The sequence below is a fragment of the Engraulis encrasicolus genome, chromosome 3 (assembly GCF_034702125.1).
Source record: "Engraulis encrasicolus isolate BLACKSEA-1 chromosome 3, IST_EnEncr_1.0, whole genome shotgun sequence".
Taxonomy (NCBI): domain Eukaryota; kingdom Metazoa; phylum Chordata; class Actinopteri; order Clupeiformes; family Engraulidae; genus Engraulis; species Engraulis encrasicolus.
The window spans coordinates 49,191,769-49,211,274 of NC_085859.1; the positions used below are offsets into that span (position 1 = coordinate 49,191,769).

The 19,506-nt window shown below is 39.3% G+C and overlaps 2 protein-coding genes and 1 long non-coding RNA gene across 3 annotated transcripts; 2 read left to right on the forward strand and 1 right to left on the reverse strand.

Moving 5' to 3' along the window:
* Positions 1-141: 141 nt before the first annotated feature.
* Positions 142-12,618, forward strand: mccc2 (methylcrotonyl-CoA carboxylase subunit 2). Its single transcript, XM_063195608.1, has 17 exons — positions 142-362; positions 632-698; positions 1,082-1,166; positions 1,618-1,719; positions 4,096-4,223; positions 5,139-5,251; positions 5,556-5,669; positions 6,428-6,492; positions 6,609-6,708; positions 7,335-7,430; positions 8,013-8,085; positions 8,347-8,423; positions 8,661-8,727; positions 9,377-9,533; positions 10,056-10,170; positions 11,808-11,893; positions 12,380-12,618. Exons 1-17 carry the CDS (start codon positions 228-230, stop codon positions 12,495-12,497), a joined length of 1,698 nt encoding a protein of 565 aa, XP_063051678.1. The 5' UTR covers positions 142-227; the 3' UTR covers positions 12,498-12,618.
* Positions 12,619-13,440: 822 nt separating this feature from the next.
* Positions 13,441-15,201, reverse strand: LOC134446270 (uncharacterized). The gene is made up of 5 exons (XR_010034391.1): positions 15,104-15,201; positions 14,587-14,694; positions 14,138-14,206; positions 13,858-13,901; positions 13,441-13,560 (listed from the first exon to the last, which is right to left on the reverse strand). It is a non-coding gene; the product is annotated as an uncharacterized LOC134446270 (long non-coding RNA).
* Positions 15,202-15,401: 200 nt separating this feature from the next.
* smn1 (survival of motor neuron 1, telomeric) lies at positions 15,402-19,420 on the forward strand. The gene is made up of 7 exons (XM_063195610.1): positions 15,402-15,497; positions 15,675-15,746; positions 16,794-16,904; positions 17,314-17,502; positions 17,825-17,905; positions 18,443-18,553; positions 19,149-19,420. The coding sequence occupies exons 1-7, from the start codon at positions 15,450-15,452 to the stop codon at positions 19,218-19,220; spliced, it is 684 nt and encodes a 227-aa protein (XP_063051680.1). The 5' UTR covers positions 15,402-15,449; the 3' UTR covers positions 19,221-19,420.
* The last annotated feature ends 86 nt before the right edge of the window (positions 19,421-19,506 follow it).

The window sequence follows — 19,506 nt, forward strand, 5'->3', positions numbered from 1 at the left end:
GGGAACCCAAATTGGACATACAGTGCCGTTATTAGACAAGCGTACGAGTCAATGATTGGTACGAGTACATTGCGCTTCGCGTTTGACTGCTACTACCGCACCCCAAACAGTTGGTGGCGGTAATGCACTGAAGTTGAATGCTGGAGTTACTTGCAAGACGAAGACCTCGCACAGCTCGTAGTGGCCCAACAAACATACAGTCGTAGAGTTGACAGTCTACGTCTAAAATGTTTCGGCTTATTTTACGGCCAGCAGTAGCCTTATCTGCACTCAGACGCTCTCCAGCCGCTGTGAGACTTTACCATGCAGACAATGTCGCCACGCTGGGCATCCAGCCCGATGTACAGTCTCCAGTTTATCAAGTAGGTTCGCTCTGTTTGTCCTTTAGCTTACTAGCCACCCAGCCTTTTGGTTAGCAAACGCCACGCAAATGTTTGGAATATTGATGGTTATTCGGACAAGTACAATAATGTCAGACCACCTATGTTTCATGGGTTGTACAAGGTGTCACAAATCAGATCCACAGGATGCCCGAAGGCCCAATCATCTGATCTGTTTTTGTAGCTGACATTGAATACAAACTGTTGATTGATTACACAACTAACTGGTTGATGTTTACTGTTCTTTGCAGGAAAACTATGAAAGAATGCAAGCACTCGTCAAAGACTTAAAGGAAAGGTCAGAGAAAATCAAACTGGGTATGTTGCTCTAGTATTTGTCGTGCTGCCCAGAAGGTCAAACCGTGAACTGACCTCTTCATCTACCTTTTTGCATTGCTCGTAATTACACACTGCTGGGGAAAAGTGTGTGTGTGTGTGTGTGTGTGTGTGTGTGTGAGAGAGAGATGTGCTCTGATGTTTACAGCATTATCAAGTTGTATGTGTGCCCTTTAAAAAAAATAATAATAATAATAAAAAATCTGCTAGGACAGAGCATTAGTGTTATCCACTTTACAAGTATCATATCAAGTGAATTGGCTACAAGATCATATATGGATATTTAAATAACTTATGCCTATTAATTTCTATGTCAATTTAGTATTTGCACAAATGTTTAAGCCTTTGTTATTTATTGTTCATAGGAGGAGGTGAAAAAGCCAGAAAACTGCACACATCTAGGGGAAAGCTTCTTCCCAGAGAACGCATCGACAGACTTCTGGACCCAGGGTAATTTTTGCAGATTATTAAACAAGAGGATCACACCAATTTGCACAATACTTTGTATTGTCTTACTGAACAGAGTGGCATTCCTTGCATTTATTGCCATGACTATGCAACTACTGAATTACCTACACAAGCATGCTCATCATGCATGTGATCCTCCTGTGCTCCTAACAAGACGACTCCGTAAAAATCCAATATATTTGTGTATTGCATTATTTGCTTACTTTCTGTTGAAAGAATCAGAATGGTTTCACTGTGACTAAGAGATGGTTGTGTTGTCATCACACAGCGCTGTATGTGAACTATAACAGTTAATTGTCAAATATGTTACATTTTACAACAGAATTGTCCATATCCAGTATGTACAAAAACTTTTTCATTGAAGAACAACTCTCTGTGAAACATTACAGAAAATGGGAATTGTACAACTGTACTCTTATACTTTTATTTTTAGGTCGCCTTTTCTTGAGTTTTCTCAGTTTGCGGCATACCAGCTATATGGTAAAGACGAGGTACCTGCTGCAGGGATCATCACTGGAATCGGAAGAGTGTCGGGGTCAGTTGTTTTCAAACACATCTCTCTGTCTCATAGCTTTTTCTTTTGTAGAGAGTCTGGGTCTTAGTCAGTCTTAGTCAGTTGTTTTTTAAACACATCACTCTCACTCAATCCTCTTACAAGCCTATGTGGCTCATGAGGCTTCAAGAGTTGCCGCCACCTGTTATAAGCATGTCATTCTGACATATGCTATCTCCGTTTGAAGAGAGTCAGGGTTCCGTAGTGAGTGTGTTTACATTAATTAATAATTGCATAATGGCATTAATACACTGGTTTTTAATACGCAAAAATAAAACTGGAATATAAAAAATATTTGGGAAACAAATCTCCACTGACCTAAAAACTACATTTATGGGGGTGCTGTGGCGCAGCGCGCTAAGCCCCCCACACTTGGGCTTGCATGCCCATGGGGACCCCAGTTCGAGTCCGGACGGGGTCATTTCCCAACCCTACCCCATCTCTCTCCACACTCACTTCCTGTCGCACCTTCACTGTCCTATCCGAAATAAAGGCCCAAGAAGCCCATAAAAATATCAACAACAAAAAAAAAACACATTTGCTGTGAGTTATGAGAAGCTGCAAGGTGTTATTTGGAAAGTTTTAACAGTCTCTTGCTATAGTCTGAAGTGTAGTACGAATCCATTGGAACAATCCATGTGAAAAGGAAGATGGTATGCTAGAACAGTATCTGATAGGCATAGGTGAACAATGGTAAAACGTGGGAAATCATACTGTGGTCAGATGACAATGAGCGAGTGTAATGTGGTCAAAACAAGGAGAGTTATAGATGATGGGGGGAAAAAACCTACTCTAATTCTATGACAAGTACTTATTGCCTGTAAAATTTGATGGGAGGACAATCTCATCATGAGGCTTTGTGACAAGCACACATACTGGAAATCGCATCAAACTTGAGGGCCTCAATAGTGATCCCTTTCAGTGTCAGCAGATTCTTTGAAAGAATGCTTGAGTCAGTCACAAACGTGAAGCTGTGCCTGGGTAGGTTGGAGTTTTCAGCTGGACAATGATTTTAAGCTCTGCTCGAAATCCAAGAAGGAATTCATGCAGAAGCACAAGTACAATGCCCTTTATGGTCCTGCCGTGGCCGAACGGTAGGGCACTCGTCTACCATGCGGCTGACCCAGGTTCAATTCCCAGCCCGGGTCCTTTGGCGGCCCTTCCCCGTCTCTCTCGCCCCGCTCGCTTACTGTCACCGCCTTCACTGTCCTATCATAAGTAAAGTCAAAAAGACCAACAACAACAAAAGTACAATGCCCTTTAAATGGCTTTCTCAGCGTTCTGACCATTAAAAGATATGGAATGGATTAATATGAAGCTTATTTGCATAAAGAAGTCAAGAAACCTAACTGAACTGGATCCATCTTGTTTTGAGTAACTTGGGTCTGTGTTTATAGGATGTGTTCATAGGCCATTGTATCAAAAGTGATTAATTGAAGGGTTATTCAGGCAAATTTCTGCACATTCCTTGTTTTGGCCTTGTTTAACTCTTTCCATTTTAGAATGACAGCTTCAAAAGCTCAACAAAAGAGAATCAAAGTGATGACTTTGTAACCTGGCTCTCGCCAGATCCGTGTGGTTCTGCTAAGCTTTGCAAGATACTCAGGGATCTTGGTGGCTTTTCAAATTCGCACAGCTCCCAAACTGGCATGCAGCCGAACCAATCATGATTGCAATATTTTCAGAGATGTAACATTGTCAAAGTTTAAACGTAGTAGAGAAGGGGAAAAATAAATGAAAGGCAGCAACTGTTTCACACAACAATGGCCGCTCGGATGGATTCACTCGTCAACGTCCATTTTGCCAGTTCAAGTGTATTTTTGTACTTGAAAATGTGTTCTTGCAGTATATGTTTACATCCAAGTATACAGTTTTTTCAAAACACACATTAATGAATGAAACTTTATTGTCATTGTACAGGTACAACGAAATTGGTAAAGTGCAGATGCTCACAGTGCTTAAAAATCAACAAAGAAACCTATATATATACTGCATAAAAATAATTCAGATTTTAAAAAGTCAGCTGTGCAAAATTAAGTGTGTAGATTGCTTTTGGATATAAACTGTCTTTTAGCCTGTTTGTTTTTGTACCCAGAACCCTGTAACGCCTGCCTGATGGCAGCAGCTCAAACAGTTTATGTCCAGTATGGTAGGGGTCTCTGATGATTTGCTTGGCTTTCTTTAGACAGCGACAGGAGAACAACTCCTCTAAAGAGGGCAGGGGACAGCTGGTGATCTTCTGAGCTGTGCTGACCACTCTCTGAAGAGCTCTTCTGTCCGCTTCAAATTAAGTTGTAATATCACCACCTGTACTCCATCACGTCATATCACGTAACATCACGTCATTGTACTCCACAGGGTTGAATGTGTCATCGTAGCAAACGATGCTACAGTGAAAGGTGGGACCTATTATCCAGTTACTGTGAAAAAACACCTCCGTGCTCAAGAGATTGCACAGCAGAACCACCTACCATGCATCTACCTGGGTGAGTAACCAGAAGAGTTGGGTTTGATTTGTATGAGAAATGGGGAAGAAGGACAAAATGAGGTCAGAGTTGGGCCGTGATAGCAAAACTGTCTAGGGCGTGACCTTAGATTGCATATATGAGCAGAAGACCCCCCCCCCTGTGATTATCATTTAACGGCTTTCTCAAAGACTGGATTGAACTGTCATCAGTCAATGTCAATGTCACCCACCCCCAATCCCAAATCCCTCATGGAACCCAAAGCTTCCTGAAGACCTGTTGCAAGTCTGCTTGTCTTGGTTGTAAACATTGTGTAAACATTGTTAACCTCATTTACATGGGACATTTAATTCCGAATTGATTACATTTAAATCTGAATAAAACGTAATTCCGCCATAAAAAAAATGTTAACACTTCACAATTCCGAATTAAAGGAAAGTGCAATGTAAACTCGAAGGAAACTATTTAATCTGAGTTATTAATGGAGGTTTGCCTGGAGGTTTGCTTCTTGTTTTGGGCACATTTGTGAGGCTGTTTAGAGCAAGGCATTATGCCCCCGCTGCCCGCGCCCTAAAAAACTGGCTCTACCTTTATGTCCAAATATATTATTAAGATATGTACTGTATATGTACTGTCTCTGAATGATTTCCTGAAGAGAAATATTAAAAGAAACTGGGTTAATAATATATGCATTAGTTAATGTTATAAAGATGTAATAAATGCTTTACATGGAATAGTTATTACTGTATACACTCCATCCCCCATATTTGTGTTCTCATGTCATTGAAAGAGCTTAGGGATTTCCTTTCAGTAAACAAGTTGATCATCCACAATGTTATCCATAATGTCTTCATTTATATCATTTTGATTCTCCCTCATCCGCTTTCATTGCAATGCCATTGGTTCTGCCTTTGACTTATGATTATGTGTTGTCAGTGGACTCTGGTGGAGCCAATCTGCCCAGGCAGGCTGACGTGTTCCCAGACAGAGACCACTTTGGGAGGATATTCTTCAACCAGGCCAGACTCTCATCTGAGGGCTGTTCACAGGTAAATCTATTTTGTCAAACAAACATTTTTCCTACATGTATACGCATCATCTTTAAAAATTAGACTTTAAAAGCTTACACGGTTAACACTGGAGGATGGCCATGATTTGTTTTGTTTTTTCGTTTATGTTCTGGAAATTATTAAAGATGGGTCCTTTTCCGGCCATCTCCCAACTCGCTTCCTGTCTCTCCTCCACTGTCCTACCTCGGGGGAAAATACTAATAAAGGCTTGAAAAGCCCCCCCAAATGTTTTTTTAAAGGGAAAAAAGGGTGCAGATGCATTACTTAATCCATTTTATTACAGATTGCTGTGGTGATGGGCTCGTGCACTGCAGGAGGTGCCTATGTGCCTGCTATGGCTGATGAGAGCATCATTGTTCGGAAGCAGGGGACCATCTTCCTGGGCGGCCCTCCTCTGGTAGGCCACCACATTGTATTGCTTATTATTCTGTGTTGGTCTTTCTTATGTGCCTGTATGTGCTATGATGATCTGTGTCTTTGTTGTGTGAGAGGAGAGAAGTGCTGCACACTCTCGATTTAAATAAACAAGTTTCTAATGTGACAACATTTCGGCCTGTCGGCCTTCCTCAGGTCACGTGTGAAATTATCTTGTGTACCATCTGTGGTACCCCCAGTTGATGCACAATGGGCAAACAACAGAATATAGTCTACTCTGATATAGCATTCCTGGTAAGCTGGAGTAAGCTACCTGCCAAAATGGCTTGTGAGTGATGCTGAAATGTTAACTGGCCACAGCCAAGTTTTACCCGCTTTTCGACTGGCTGGCAGGTGCCAGTGTAACACCCTGATGGGGATGAAATATACGTGTATGTCCACTGTATGTGACACTCGGTGAGACACAAGTCACCAACATCTGCTGTCCTTGGACAAATAGGCTGTTTTGTGTGAAAATGATTGTCTCTATGGGATAAAAAGAGCGATGTACCTGGTTCTCGTGCTGTGTTGAACAGGTAAGGAATGATGTAGATGGGTCTCGTGCTGTGTTGAACAGGTAAAGAGTGATATACTTGGTTCTCGTGCTGTGTTGAACAGGTAAAGAGTGATATACTTGGTTCTCGTGCTGTGTTGAACAGGTAAAGAGTGATATACTTGGTTCTCGTGCTGTGTTGAACAGGTAAAGAGTGATATACTTGTTTCTTGTGCTGTGTTGAACAGGTAAAGGCTGCCACAGGGGAGGAGGTATCCGCAGAGGACCTGGGAGGTGCAGATCTTCACTGCAGGTTTGATGCCCATCAAATCTCTGATGGAACTCTTGCAGTACTCTTATTTAAATGCATGATGTGGAAAATCAAGTTGAAATGTAAAAAACTAAAACGGTATTGCTTTTCTGCCGCAGAAAATCTGGAGTAACAGACCACTATGCTTTGGATGATGACCATGCATTACATTTGGCAAGGAAAGCCGTGCGAAATCTCAATTACAAGAAACATATTGATGTGAGTAAAGCTACTATATCTAAATATTTTTAATGAATGCTTGTTGATATCGATGTTGACTTCATTTGTTGAAAAGGCCAATTTATATTTAAGTTTTGTGAAGGTTTTTGTTATATCTCTCCTAATATTAAAGGTGCACTGTGTAGGATTGTGGCCAGAATAGGTATTGCAACTGTGCTGCTCAGTGAAATTGTGCTGCCTATTTTCAATCAAATATGATCTTTTCATGAATATTTACTGAGTAATAAACTAATATTTACCAGTATGACCAAAGTACAGTACGTTTTGCAGCTAAAATATCTATATCTGGAATTTCAAAATGGCAGACCATGGAGAAGATCCCCCTTTTCATGTATGAAAAGTGCTTTCCTAGTCATATTGACTTATTACTTAGAATTTGATGGTGATAAGTACTGTATTTGTTAAACAGGTAACATTTGTGAATGGCATGGCATGGATTGTGGAAATGAACTACTAAAAATATTACACGGTGCACCTTTTAAAAAAAAGAAAAAAAAACACTGATCTACGATAAAAGCCTTGACCCTTTCATTCTGTCCAATGTTTATTTCTGAGAGCAGCTTGAGCACAGTGTAATGTGTATTTTGTAACGAATTATCTCCTAGGTGACCGTGGAACCAACTGAGCCTCCCCTCTTCCCTGCTGACGAGCTCTATGGTATTGTGGGAGAAAACCTGAAGAGAAACTTTGACGTTAGAGAGGTATGTGCAACTACCATTCCTGTGTTGCTGTGGGGTGCCTTCCAATTAACGAAAGAACTTAACCATGTACAGTATTACAATAACCATTTTCTCTGACTGATTCTATGAGCAATTAAGATGCATATTATCAGATGGGCACAGTAGCTAAAATAGTAAAACCCAAAGTGCATACGTCAGTGGAAAAATACACGACAAAACACAGATTTTTTTTTCACCCCATTTTTATTTTTCAATAATAGAAACGACACAAAACAAAATAAAACAAAGAGTCCGGGTTGGGGTAAAAAGCATAATGTTAACTACTGTTACTAAGTTTCTACGAGGGACTGAGGGATCTCATGAAGTGAAAGATGTTTTTGTACAGGAAAAAGAACGGCCAGTACATAACACTGCTAAGTTTACTGACTATGGTGTTAATCAATAGTTAGCATTCTGTTTAAAATTTGTAAATTTGAACTGAACTACTAGAAAATAGGCTTTTGTGTCAGTGGGTTTGGTAGATCGGGTATATTTGCCTCTGAAGTCCCATTCATTTCTTTATGCTTTATACTTCAATAAATAATGTTGTTTGCTTAATTACAGGTTATCGCCAGAATTGTGGATGGCAGTAAATTTGATGAGTTCAAGGCATTTTATGGAGACACTCTCGTAACAGGTATGCATAACAAGACAATAATTTGCCACGAAGACAAAGTGTTGGTGGTAATTGATTTTATGGTAGCTCAGTCCAATGAGAATTAAAAATAACTTTGTAGTATAGCAGCATTGATCATTGAAATCAGTTAAGCACTATTCATGACCTTTACCATTTGTGACCATTTCTAGTCTGTATGCCTATATGTTATTAAAAAATATATTCGCTTAAGATCAAAATTATATTTTCTTTAATATGCAATTGTTCTATTTATTTCCTTAGGGTTTTCTAGGATATTTGGATACCCAGTTGGCATTATTGGAAACAATGGAGTTCTGTTTTCAGAATCGGCTAAAAAGGTGACCGTGTGATGCCAGCACACCTCTACTTATTTACCCCCAGAATCAGTTGTCACAGTTACTGTTAACCATATTCCTTTTAATGTCTGGATGCTTAACCTGTTGGTTTTTCACTTGCTTCATGGCTCATTTGGCTTCACATGCTGTCTGTATCGAGCTGGCATAGCTTGTCATGAAACAAGATAAAATGACATTTCCAAGTGGACAGTAATTTTTAACATTCTTTTTTTTTTCCAGGGAGCACATTTTATTGAGTTGTGCTGTCAAAGAAACATTCCTCTCATATTTCTTCAAAACATAACAGGTAAAAACTTCAGTGGGGGTTCTGTCTATACAGCACCGTCAGCACCAACACCTGTATACAGCACCAGCACCTTATCATACCATTTACACAACACAATAAAATAGATTTGTATCACTGACACATCACTGTGTGCAATTATTTTGGACATATCTCTTTAGATCCATATACTTTTTAAACAAAACACTTTTCTCTTCCATCCCCAATGCTCCATATTGTAAAAGTGCAGGTTTTATATACAGTACCTTCATACTGTAGATTAGCTACCACTTTTTGCAAATTACATTTTAGCACAAAAATACATGAAAATAGATGTGCATGTCATACCATGAACCGTTAAGCCATTATTATGTGCAATTATTTTGGGGGAAAAAAACCCACTTTAAAAAGCAATTTTACAGCAGTGGTTCTTTTTTTCTTTTCTTCTGTTTTTTTTTTTTTTTTTCAACTTTTTTGAATAAATGCCCCCTTCACCTCATCATAAGCCCTCCAATGCCCTTTAATATAAGAAAAATAAAAAGACTAATGCCCCTCAAAGGTAACTGAGCACCCCAGTTAATTTACAGAATGTGTATACAGCACTTTCACAGGTTGCCAGGCCAGCATGCTCTTATTTTGACCAGTGAAATAACATTTCTCTTGTGTCCCGAAGGCTTCATGGTGGGAAGAGAGTACGAGGCGGGAGGTATCGCTAAGGATGGTGCCAAGATGGTGACTGCCGTAGCCTGTGCCAACGTGCCCAAATTCACCGTTATCATTGGAGGGTCGTACGGAGCTGGGAACTATGGCATGTGTGGACGGGCGTACAGGTAATATGTTTTTTTTTTTTTTTGAAGTTACATTCTATTTGTGATCACCCCAGTGATTGAGCCCATTTATATGCGCATCAATAAACCGTTTATGATCGGTTTTTGGAGTTACCGGTTTATTCGAGCGCTCATGTAAACTGAATAAACAGTTTTCATAATCGGTTTATTGCCGTTATCGGTTTATGACAAATCAGATTTGCACAGGTAGGTTTTTGGCTAATAAACTGATTTTTCAAGACATGTATCCAGCATAATTGGGTTATTATCAGGTTATTGACATTCTAGAAGGATAAGTAGCCAATCACAAGCCTTAAATTCTAGCTTCGTGTCACACACTTTAGTGGAACACAGGCAACCGACGGACAGCATATAAACAGCAATAAAATGTTTTCCAATAACCTGTTCATTCCAATAACCCGATTATTGCCGCCATATAAACAGGCTCAGTGTTGAATTATTAATAGGCTATTTTAATTAAATGCTTTCCGGCATTTTTTTTGCCCCCTGTTTTGTTCTCTCCAGCCCCAGGTTCCTGTACATGTGGCCCAACTCCAGAATCTCTGTGATGGGAGGGGAGCAGGCTGCTACTGTTCTGGCCACCATTACAAAAGACCAGAAGAAACGAGAAGGGAAGGAGGTATAGGAATAAAAGCTTACCACTGTACAGATGAAGGCTAACCACTGTACAGTAAATTATTTTTTTTTTTTTTAATGGAAATGATTAATTTGCAAGTTAAGATTTGCCCCAGATGAAAATACCAGGGAAACCAATGGCCCCTCGTCTAGCGTTAGTGTGCCATCCAGGGGTAAAATATTTCTGCTTTGTTTCTCTAAACGCCTATAAGATCCGCCATTTTAAGTACTTTTCTATTGTCACAAACACAGAAATAACACAAAAGTAAGAAGTATAAAATAATAGTAGGAGCATAACAGTGATGTAGTAAGGTAAGCGTACCCATTAAGCCCATGTACCCTTTAAGCCCACTTTCAACTTTGAGGTCAATTTAAAGAACGGGAAAAGGTGAATTTTGTTGTTCATCACCCTATCCAATTAAAGGGTTTAGTAACTGACAAAATGTTTTTTATTGCAAACAAATCACATTTTTTATCGTCAAGTTATCCCCGTCCAAGTGAATCCAGTCTCAGGACTACTGACAAGAAGTTGCCTCAAAACTTTGCTGTTTTGGGACATGTCAGAAATCATAGAATTTCAGCTAGTTTAAGTCAAATGTTTTGAAAATACTTTCATATTTAGTGAACTAAGAGGTAAATGTAATGATTTATATATATATACATGCAGTGTTTTACTAAATTATAGCATTTCCCTTCAAATGGAAAGATGTGTTTTATGAGCGAGCAAACGCCGATATTCTCTTGATACAACCACACACCATCTTTATCTTACTCTACCGTAAGACTTAAGGTGGTTAGGTATGAATTCTAAGCATATTCCAGTTTGTTTGGCATTGATCTTTAAAGAAATGCATCATGAAATGTTTTGTGGAGCTGATTATTTCCATAAAATAGCTTTTTGTATAGGCGGGCTTAATGGGTACTAGGTGGGCTTAAATGGTACACCCCATTGAAATGCATGCAAGCTGGCATGCATGCTAACCCAAAAATGCTTTTGAGGAACATAAAAAGTGCTGTACAATCTCAAGTTGTTGGTTAAAAAGGCGTAATGTAATGAACTAACAATAATCAATAAGAAAAAATAAATTTCTGTGTTTGGATGAAGAATTTTATGAAACATATGATGTAATATTTAATTAGGTTTTATGCATTATTTTTTGACCAAATCTTTCATTTTGGAAGAATATTTTGGTCTGAAACCATTTATGCCATGTAGGCTACACTGTTTAAACTCAGCTCACACACCTCACCAGGTATTTTCATAGAGAAATAACAATATGAGCTTATTTGGAACACAAGTGGGCTTAAATGGTACCAAAGGTACCATTTAAGCCCATTCAGACTTTTCACTTTTCTCGTAAAAAATCTTCATATTGTACTTTGAAATATTCATCAACTCAGTGACAAACATTGAGAAGAGAGGTAAATATTATTATTTAAGAAATCATTTCACAAAAAAATTGTGTGAAGATGATTGAAAAATAAAGAAATTTAGATTTTGGTGGGCTTAATGGGTACGCTTACCTTATGTATAAGTGTGGTTGTATGGCTGTTTTTAGTAGCTTTGCAACAACATTTTGCCCTTCTGTGACGAACAATGCAACACTGACTGACTGACTGGCATTTTGCTTTGATTTGAAGTTCACGGCAGAGCAGGAGGCTGCCATGAAGGAGCCAATCATCAGGCGCTTTGAGGAGGAAGGAAATCCCTTCTACTCCAGCGCAAGGTATCATTCATCATGTTATTTACTACTATTTCTGCCCATGCAGATGACCATTGATGTGTATTTTTGCTGTGGACGTTCCGGTATTTGTCTGTGTCTGTAGTGTGAAGCCTGTTCTACTTCAGCGTGATGTTTAGACCCTTTTGACCAATGACTGTGTACAGACATAGCTCGGTTTGATGCATTTGAAGCATTTTCAATCGCCAATTTGCAACCAAAACAGGATTTCCTGGTTGGAACGGCTAATCTAAAACAGCCACTGGATAACAGTGTGGGACATGCAATCTGCATGTGCACTCATAGCTTCCAAACATAATACAAAGCATTATACAGGTAGTGTAGATTGCATTGGGGTGTACAGTAAGTGTGCTTCTCAACATTACTATGCTGTTCTACACCCGATTGCATATTCGAGTCTTCTTAATATGCGTCAAAAGTGAAATTGTTTTATTGTTTGTTTTGTGTTTGTTTGTTTGTTTTTTTGCTCAGGCTTTGGGATGATGGAATTATTGACCCTGCTGACACGCGACTCGTCCTGGGTCTGAGTCTAAGTGCTGCCCTCAACGCTCCAATCCAGAAGACCAGATTTGGTGTGTTTAGAATGTGAGGTCTTTTTTTAACACTACTGACGATGTAAAAGGGCTAGAGGTGACTTCTTAAGGAACTCTAACATGCAGTGCTGTTTTTGTATGTCACTATTTTTTCATGTGAATAAATGTTAAATTTTCTTTGGTTGTCGTAACTTGAAATGCTTTTTAAAATCTCTGTTATTGTCTGGATCAGAATGTACTAGGGCTGAGACATTAACGCATTAATTTCGAATAATTAATCACGCGATTCGATTAATTAACTTAATTAATTTTTTTTTTTTAAATAATCGCTGTATAATATAGCTACATAGTTCTGGATTAGACCAGTGGAGGGCAGTATTACGCCTGATGGTGAACAGCCTGCTGAAATTGAGAAGAGTTCTCTCTTCTTTTAAAAATGAACAATATTTTTAGATTAAGCTTATTTATTGTAGTTATTCAAAAAAATGTTTTTCACTGTTCTCAAGTCAGATATTAAAATGAAATTAATTCGATTAATTAATTTCAAAGCCTATAGATTAATTCGATTAAAAACATCGAGTCCCAGCCCTAGAATATACCACAAATATTTCCTTAAGTTCACAGTTTGTAATGCTTTGTTCATTATCAACATTTATTTTGCCACTCACAAACTGCTTTTTTTCATAGTTATTGTTAACATTAACTTGAAGTAAAAAAAAGTTTTAGCACTTTTTATTTCTTTCCAGCTGACCACACTGAACATTAAACTTATCAGAGGGGTAGAGATTGGGATATTAATAAAATAAAGTTATAAATAAAAATATATTAATAAAATAAAGTTATAAAGTAAAGTTATTACACATAATATTACTGAAGACACAACAGCCTAACTTCTAAGTGGTAGGTTTTTTTTTTGTAGCTGTTTTGTTTTTAACTAGAACATACGAAAGACCAGAAGAATCTGTTCTAAATTGTTGCATAAAATAAATAATACAAAACTCCGGAACACACATATAACATTATTTAACTGCTAGGCCTGACGGTTAGGTCATTGACTGAAACAAATTGGTCATAGCCTGACGCAATGATGAAGCGTAAAAGTGTTGCACTTGTGTTGAGCTGTGGAAAAATAAAGGCATAGGTCACATTGACATAATTTACACCATTAGTATTAATAGAAAGCACATACAAATGCATGCATATTGCACCTAAGAATGTGGGCCACATTCATAATGTAAAGTATGTGGCTTTTTTGTACGGAACCGTTCAATTGTAGGGAATTTGAGCATTTGCTTTCAGCTAGAGATGTTTATGAAAAACACACATTATTGAAGTGTTTATAATTACATCAAAATAGCGTTTTACCCATATGCCAACATTATGTTAACATAAAAGTGAAAAATAATTGAAACTCACTGAGATATTATTGGTCTGAAGATGGTCCTCTGTGTGCTCTAGTTCTGCAATGATGGTACAGGGTGTTAATTTGTGTGTTGATGATACTTGAGTGCTAAGGCGGTTTTGATAATAATTTAAAAAGGCCTTATTGTCAGACACTGTCCGCTCTATTCATCATATATTGCAGCATCATAATTAGACTATTAATATGCCTACAGGCCACAATAAACAAAGGAAGATGCAATGAATGAATGAATCCGCCGTAACCAACTAAATGGAAATGTTTCCTCATACCCACCTTGCTCTGCTACTGCTTCAAATGGCTCAATTTCTTTTGAAACACATCTCTCTATTTTGAGACCTTTAACTGGGAGGAGGGAGAGAGACAGAACAGTCTATGGTTAAAATGGCATGCCAAGTGTCATAGTCTACGGCACTAAAATTCTACAGAAACCTGGTAAGGGTGGGTGTCCCACCACTCTGGCCACTGTTAAGCTGGTTTATAGGGTGTCAAAAACTACAATCCACTAAATCTGATGTGGATAGTGGGGTGTAACCAATTGAATGGCATGTGTGTGTGTGTGTGTGTGTGTGTGTGTGTGTGTGTGTGAGAGAGAGAGAGAGAGAGAGAGAGAGAGAGAGAGAGAGAGAGAGAGAGAGAGAGAGAGAGAGAGAGAGAGAGAGAGAGAGAGAGAGAGAACTGCTCTGCAAACCGCCACACAGATTGGTGGCATGTGGCTGGCTTACCTTTGTAGCTTTGCAAAGAGATTATCTGATATTCCCGTTGTGCCAGGGAAGTTTATGATGAAAGCTTGTTGAAACATACCAGTGGACACCCAAAAGGTTTGTCTGTTGCTGTGAAATGTAACACAAAAAATAGGCTATCTGGAGCTTGACTACCAACTTCTCAGTAGCCTAGGCCTATTCAGCTTTTTTTTTTCTTTTTAATCAGAACTAATGATACAGTAGACCTCCTTGATCAGAACAGTTTTTAGAAGAACAGTGAAACTGTATTATTGTAAGCAGCAAGCAGTGTGACTCAAGAAGTTTAAGATATTATATGGTCAGTTAGAAGTGCATGGCCACAGAACTGTAAGGAAAGCAAATAGCCCTTTCTGTGGTCGAGTTTGTGGCAAAATCAGTCATTAGGTCTACTCATTGGGTCTACTCTATGCATCAGCATCATTCTGCACATTACTGCACAAGCTGATGGTGGTGGTGATGATGGAATCTGGTGATGGTGATTGAATGTAAAATCACTCACCCATCAGTAATGTGTTCCGTAGGGTACTTTTTTACCACAAGACGTTGCTAAAGACATAATACATATTCCAGATACACGTGGGTTTTCCATGATAAAACATTTGACAAGAACAGTTTTGCCTGATTGCTCTGTTGCTTAGCAGTACGTCTGTCGCTGTCATGAAACGTCATCAAAAAAGCGCCGAACGCTCAACAAACGGAGTGGTTTGCTCACAACCATCATGGAAGAGTCACAGAAGGTTGTCTGGTTATAGTAATTGTGTTAAGGGTATTTATACGTTAACACATAACGCCTATAATATCAACTCGGCTGCTTAAAGCACACGTCTATTTTACCGAGTGCCGAAATGGAAAATGATCGCGATGAAGTGCTTTTCTCGCGAGGAGCAGCCCAAGTAAGTGTACTGTGTCACACTCTCCCTTTTGTTTTTCATTCGAATTGTATTGTATCTGGGTTTTGGATGTCCCGTGCCTTCAGACAATCAAAGTAAAGCTTTGATTTCTAGTAAAGAGCTAAATTTCTGTTTTCTGGGATTCTTGGAATAACAAGCACACGTTGTTATTTTTTCTAGAGCGACGACTCTGACATCTGGGACGACACTGCTCTAATAAAGGCTTATGATAAAGCAGTGGCTTCATTTAAGGTAAATGCACTTCAAAACTAACTTGTGCGAGTTGCGGTAGGCCACTGCCATCATTGACTTCCCAAGGACTCCCATTGATAACAAGACACACAACACAAGAACTTCAAGCTCCTACAAGTTCATGAAAGCCTGCATCCCACACCAGCTTGCCTACATGGGGATGACCATGAGAAACTGTTGTAGGCTGTAGAAATGTCTGCACCAGTGCCTCTTGGTTTTATATAAGCCAGGGGTGTCAGACTCAAATTGACCGAGGGCCAAAATCAAAATCTGGAGCGAAGTCATGGGCCAAACTCAATATTTTTTTTGAACAAAAATGGACTAAAATTGCTCATGTTTAAATGTATGTCTTAACAGATTCCCATCATAGTTCAAATGTGCCTTCACATATTCTGTTGCATTTGTAAGTTGTTTCAATAGCCTTGGCCCACTCATATTCCTGTGATGTACACATTTTCATGTTCAAATTTTAATACTCTAGTCTACAGTTATGGTGTTCGTGGGCCAACTCTTATACACATTTGAAATGATCTCGTGGGCCAAATAAAATGGCTCCGCGGGCCAAATTTGGCCCCCGGGCCTGAGCTTGACATCCCTGATCTAAGATAATATAGAAATGAACAGCATGGATTAGGTGGTCTTCAGAGCAGGAATGGGCAGCTGGAGGCCCGGGGGCCACATGCGGCCGGCCTCCACACTCTGCAGACCGTAGATTTAAAAAACGTAAAACAAAAGAACAGGTTTCTTAAAGAAATCCCTACTAAATCAAACTGTTATTATTACTGTATACTGTTGACGGATAGAGCACACACCTATTCCTTCCAAACAATATTGGCAGTCAGTGAGCAACCAACTGCATATGGCCCTCCAATGGAATCGATGAAAAAACATGGCCCTCATCATGAAAGTTTTCCATCCCTTCCTCAGAGTATGGAATTTCACAGTACAAAATGAGTATGATAAAAGTTTTCTTTTCAAAACATGAATTGGTCAAGAGTAAATGATTTGTGTTTGTGTTTTAATATTTTATTACCTTGCACCCTTAAGCATGCACTCAAAGGAGAGGAGAATCCTGAAGGCAAACAACCTGGAAAGAAGCGAAAGAACACCACAAAGAACAGTAGCAGGAAAAAGAGCAATGCATTCTCAAGTAGAGAGGTAAAATTATAATGAAAACGTTTCTGACAGTAACTGGCACTGTTATACCATGTTGTGCTATTCTTCCAACAGATTGTTTAAACACAAAAACAGATCTGGGTGGTCACATGGACTGGCACCTACACCTATGATCTGTTTTTATTTAGGCATGTCCATGTTGGGTTTTGTGTCAGGCTTGATGAAGGGGTTTTGTGTCAGGCATGTCAGGCTTGATGAAGAGAACCTGAAGGTCGAAACGTTGTGCTCTTGCTACTACATTTTCACAGAAGACAAGCAGTATTTGCGGACTTAATTCCTTTTCTCTTGGATTATATAGAAAACACTAGACCAGATATGTTAAGGTGGAGAATGCTCTTGCCAAGCAACTAGAAGCAAGGTAATCTTTTTAAAACTTGTTATTTTATTGCAGTGGAAAGTTGGAGACACTTGCTGTGCCCTGTGGACAGAGGATGGAAACTGGTATCCAGCCACAATCAAGTCTATCGATCAGTCAAGTGGGACCTGTGTAGTCGTCTACCAGAACTATGGCAACAAAGAAGAGCACAATTTGAAGGACCTCCGACCTACAGGCGATGAAAAGGGTGCAAAATCAGAAAGAGTAAGGGCTCGTTCAAAACGTTGTTGCTTAGTTGGTCCTGTAGGTGGCGCCACTGTATTATGCAGAGCCGTTTATAGGTGTACGGCTCTGCTGTTATGCATGTGATGTGCGGCAAATAAGCGATCAGGATGAATAAAATAGAGAATAGTGCAAGTGTTTTCCTTGCTCCTTGAAAAAATACAGACAAGGCTACATCCTTCTGATTATATACTTAACACCTTCTAAGGATAAGACACATTGCATTTTCATCAGCCTTCTCTCTTGCCATCTCATTGAGATCACATCTTCATTAGTTGTGCTTCTCTTCCATGTTGTCTGTCAGAGTGAAGGCAAGAAATCTACTGACCGCAGATCACAGGTGCATGGTTGTGCGCCACCATTCATTCCACCTGCTCCTCTCCCGGTAAGTGCCATGAAATAGGGGGGTAAACGCAGGGCATAGTCACACCCAGGGCCCCACATATCGGGCAGGGGGGACTCAGATTTTTGTTTTATAATGTATAAATGTGGGATCAACAGGGCAAAGTATTTGATGCTATGTCCCTGTTCACAAGCAGGTATTGCAGAAGTCCGCCGTAGACTGTACTTTACACAAGGCTCTACTCTACTTAAACCGGGCCAGATGTAAACATAAATAAAATCCACAACATTAATCAAAACCAGATCTTGTTTTTTCTGATTTCACTTTGTTTTACTGGTTCAATGTTTCCTTAGTGCAGCAGCCAGAATGTGAGAGGTGGATGTGCATGTTTCCTAACTAGTTCTGCAAGATGTAAACTAACTCAGTCCTTCAAGCTCAGCTAAGGTTTTTACACAGCAGAAAATTTGTGTGGTACGGAAAGCATCACATCAACCACGTAGGTTAACATATTGTGTGAAATGGGCGTAGAAAAAGTCTTTGCGGATTTGTGATCATCTGTTACTGTCTCCTGCTGTTTAGATGTTTCCTCCACCACCACCCATGATCGCTGACATTATCGAAGAGAATGAAGCCCTTGGTGCCATGCTGATTTCGTGGTATATGAGTGGCTACCACACAGGATACTACCTGGTATGTGCACAGTAGGATTTGTGTTTAGATATACTGTAGCACCTTCAAGGTGCACTGTGTAGGAGGGTGGCCAGAGTAGGTATTGCAACTATGCTGCTCATTGGAACTGGGCTGCCTATTGCAAAGTTTGATCTCGTCATGAATATTTACTAATTAACAAACTAATATGTATTAGTCTGACCAAAGTACAGTAAACTATGCAGCTAAAAATGTCTATTTCTGGAAATTCAAAATGGCGGACATGGAGAAGATCCCCCTTTTCATGTATGAAAAGTGCCATTTTCCCAGTCATAATGAATACTTACAATTTGATGGTGATGGTAAGTATTTTTGAAAAAGGTAACATTTGTGAACGGGCAGCATGGAGTCAGGAAAGAAACTACTAAAATTATTACACAGTGCACCTTGAAAGGACTAGGTTTGCCTCTCTTGTATGTTCCCAGATGCTTTGGTCATTTTATTTATTCAGGCTTCTCTTACTTTTCCAGAACAACATTGTGAATGTTTTCAAGGATGTACACAGTAAAAAGTAAAGAATACTCTTTGTTATTGCCCAAATACTATACGTAGTTTAACCTCTTTGATATTTTTGCAGGGTCTTAAACAGGGGCGCAGAGCACAGGAGCAGGAGTCCAGTGGCACAAGACAGTCTTCTGACAGTTCATGAAATGAACATTTCAGTTGTGTAACAGACTACTCCTTTGTTAAGTGAAGTGTGTGCGTGTATGTTCGAGTGTATGTGCGGAAGTGAATGTATGTTCGGTTACATGTGTGGGACTGTCAACTTGGTGCCTTTTTTATTCAACCTTGTTCCAATGGTCTGATGTTTATGCTTTTCAAACTATTAAAGTTACCTTTTTTTGTAAACAGTGGTTAATGGCTGCTTCTTCCTCCTTCCAAATATGGCGAAGAGGTCGATATAGCAAGCCCATTAAGAGTAAGGAGGCTAGTCT